Genomic DNA, 3,452 nt, shown 5'->3' on the forward strand with positions numbered 1-3,452 from the left:
AGCCGGCTGGAGCCGCCAAAAACTTTACATATAATCGCAACCTATTATATGTTCTCGGAAAGAGCTTCTCAATACCATTCGGACTGCATATTGATAGAATTGGTCGGATGATTTTCTCACGAATTATTGACTAAAACTCAAAAATGTATGCAAAAACACACTTTTTGAAAAAATCACAAAATCTAGAAGGCTGGAAAATTCTGTTTCTCGCTGCTTAATTTTTCTTTTAAACTAGTGTTATCGCATCCTCCAAGAATGTAGGTACTACATCCCTATTAACACCTATAGAGGACATTACACGGATTCCAAGTACAATAAATACTATTTTTTTTTAAATTTAGGAATCAAACAATTTGTTTCAGTTCATGAATTTATAAATATATTCAACAAAATCGTTCAACATATCAGGCACTGGTTGGATTCACAACTTCGATCACTTGTTCATACTTTAGAGAGACCATCACTCGGTATATTCACACCCGTGTAAACACGGCTGCTTACCAAGCGTAGTGGGCACTGTTATCTTCGTAGCTAACGTGGGCGACCTGGGCAGCTGGCGAGTAGCTGAGTGTCTTGGTAGCAACAACTGGAGCGGACTGAGCGTAGATAGCTGGCTGTTGAACTAGGGTCTTGGAGTAGACGGGCTGCTGAACTAGAGTTTTGGCGTAGACGGGTTGCTGGACGAGGGTCTTGGTGTAGGTTGGTTCGGAGACGTAGGACTTGGCGTAAGCAGGTTCCGAAACGTAAGCCTTAGCATAGGTTGGTTCCGAAACATAGGTCTTAGCATAGGTTGGCTCAGAAACGTAGGCCTTAGTGTATGCCGGTTCCGAAACATAGCTCTTAGCGTAAGCTGGCTCAGCGACAATAGCCTTGGTGTATGCTGGGTGAGATACGAAGGTCTTGGCAACTGGAGCGTATTCTACGTTCTTGACAACTGGAGCGCTGTAGGCAATTGGAGCTTGATAAGCTACGGTTTTGGCAGCATAAACTGGAGCTGAGTGAGCGTAAGTAGGTTCCGAAACAAGGGTCTTAGTATAAGTTGGCTGCTGAACCAGAGTCTTGGTGTAGGTTGGTTGAGCTACAACGGTTTTCAGGAGCGATGGCTCGTGAACGGCGTATGACTTTGCAATTGGGGCGGTATAATGAACTGCTGGTTCGGCATAGGACACAGTCTTGGCCACGGCAACGCTTGGTGCATGATGAGTAATCGAGCTGTAGCTCACAGCAGGAGCTGATGAGTAAGTGTGATGGGGATCGGCTTCGACGTATCCAGCGCTGGCGTAGGCCAGCGAGGCGAACAATACAACCATCTACACGAAAAAAAGGAAACATCACAAATTATAAGAACACTTGATCACTTGAATATTTTTCAAACAGTCCATTTTAACCCAGATTGTTCTATTCCACTGAAACACTAAATCACTTCTCCACTCAAATTCATCCTTCCCACATCCGAAATTATGTGGCTTACCTTAAACGCCATTATACTGAAAACTCGCGATTTTTCGCACAACCGATTTAGTCGAATTAAAGTTAGCCGAAGCAATGATACAATTCTACCGGCTGAGCCCAATATTTATATGAAAAATCTAAACTCTATGAGACATACCCATCTCCATCCTCATTCGGACCGAAGATGAAGAGAGGATGACCTTCCCCGGTGGTCGGAGGAAAAAATAAACTATCACATCGAGTTATAATAAATCGCACCCCGAAGCCTGTCAAGACCCCTCTCTGAATGGGCCCGACAGGCAGCGCAACGACCGGCGGTGGACAGTAGTAACATCGATTTGTCCATGCTGCGACGGTGGTCGATGAGTAGTGTGGCGGATGCGCGCGGAAGAGCCTCTCGAGATTTATACTACAAGTGTTTACAGTCGCGATGGGCACCGGCTCATTCGGTTTCGCACTGCTCAAATACACGTGTGAGCCCGCAGGCATCGGATGCAGTGTTACTAAGTTCTGTGACAAATTTATTCAAATTCATTAATGAATATACCTTTACCTACGTTTATGGTCTACGGTAATTAACAGTGCAATTTCTCTCTTTAATATATAACATTAAGTTTTAACTCTGGCAACACTTACATGAGTTTCTTGACGATCTCAGCTAGATCGGTTGTCTCTGCGTTACGACTTCGACCCCTTGAGCAAACCTCGACAGTGGGACGGAGTAGAACAGCTGAATTGATTTTTTGTATAGCTTCGGGCATTTTCTAATTTTTACGACATGACGTCACTACACTGAGCTACACCGACCAGCAGCGACCTTCCGAGGTTCCACGGCAACCGACGATCGATGTCCGGCTTGCGGGAGGTTAATTACCTTCCTAGTCGGTAGTGGAACAAACTGATTCACATCACCATTATGGACACTTATTTAGATTTGTTTTATGGGCTCACCTTAAATTAATGACTGGTTTGTGGCTTTTGGATTGATGACAGGCGTGGGGCAGAAATTGTTTCGTTTTCTTTCCCAGAGTGGCAGTATAGGGTGTTCGCCATCACTTGGGGTCACGCAACCTTGGTCAAGGGAGTCTCGGTCTTTCAGCGGTGTGATGAATTATAGAGGAAATTAGTCTATTATTGATCGCTTCTCAGCACCGGGTGATGTGTTGTGTGGTTGCTGCGAGAAGCTGCAAAGGCCACAATTTGGTTGCGAGGAAGATTTTAATTGGGCTGTGGTTATAATCTTTTTTCCTTTACCTGGCTACCTATGATATTATTAAGCAAATGGTTTGGAATAGCGTATTTAAAATGTAATTTAAAATTTAATAGTAATTTAAAGTAATGGATTAAATTCAGATATGATTATATATCCCCTTTTTAGTTTTAGCAGTAAGAGCAATTAGTTGTTTCGGGGAATAAGATACTGATTAGGGGAGACCGGGGCTAGTTGGCTGTGTTTTTAGTTTTCAATTTTTATCGCTTTGATGTAGGTAGATCTTACAAAATAGAACACGCGGCATGAAAGAGCAGACTGTTGACAACATCTCTAATTTTTTTTAAAGTGTTTGATGCATTGTCTCCATTTTTAGAGACAAAAATATGTGACGTGGAAAACCCTGGAGCCGGGGTAAGTTGGCGGTATGTGAGTATGCGCCAAAAACTAAGCAATCAAATGGAAATTCAATTACTTCAAGGGTCCTTTTGGAACGTGCTGAATGTCTTTTCGAGAAAACTGTATATTAACCGACATTTGCTATTATATTTCAGTTTCAATACCCCGGCATATTTACTTTGACGCGTACTGCCTATTCAAAAGCAAATTTTCGAAACTCTTCATGCAATTGGCCGGAATAAATATCTCCTACATTGGCGAGATACACAAGAAAAAGATTATCTTACTTTGGAGTGAATTGCAGAAATAAAATTTTTTGATGACTTTTTTGCACTGTAAATAGTACCGCCAACTTGCTCCGCGTGCAGCACTTCCAACTTACCCCAACCGC

The 3,452-nt window shown here is 42.8% G+C and overlaps 1 protein-coding gene across 1 annotated transcript; it reads right to left on the bottom strand.

The window, feature by feature from the left end:
* Nucleotides 1-352: 352 nt before the first annotated feature.
* Nucleotides 353-1,720, bottom strand: LOC131689978 (adhesive plaque matrix protein-like). Its single transcript, XM_058975402.1, has 2 exons — nucleotides 1,472-1,720; nucleotides 353-1,310 (listed from the first exon to the last, which is right to left on the bottom strand). The coding sequence occupies exons 1-2, from the start codon at nucleotides 1,481-1,483 to the stop codon at nucleotides 498-500; spliced, it is 825 nt and encodes a 274-aa protein (XP_058831385.1). The 5' UTR covers nucleotides 1,484-1,720; the 3' UTR covers nucleotides 353-497.
* Nucleotides 1,721-3,452: the final 1,732 nt, after the last annotated feature.

Source organism: Topomyia yanbarensis, chromosome 3 (genome assembly GCF_030247195.1).
Source record: "Topomyia yanbarensis strain Yona2022 chromosome 3, ASM3024719v1, whole genome shotgun sequence".
Lineage (NCBI taxonomy): Eukaryota > Metazoa > Arthropoda > Insecta > Diptera > Culicidae > Topomyia > Topomyia yanbarensis.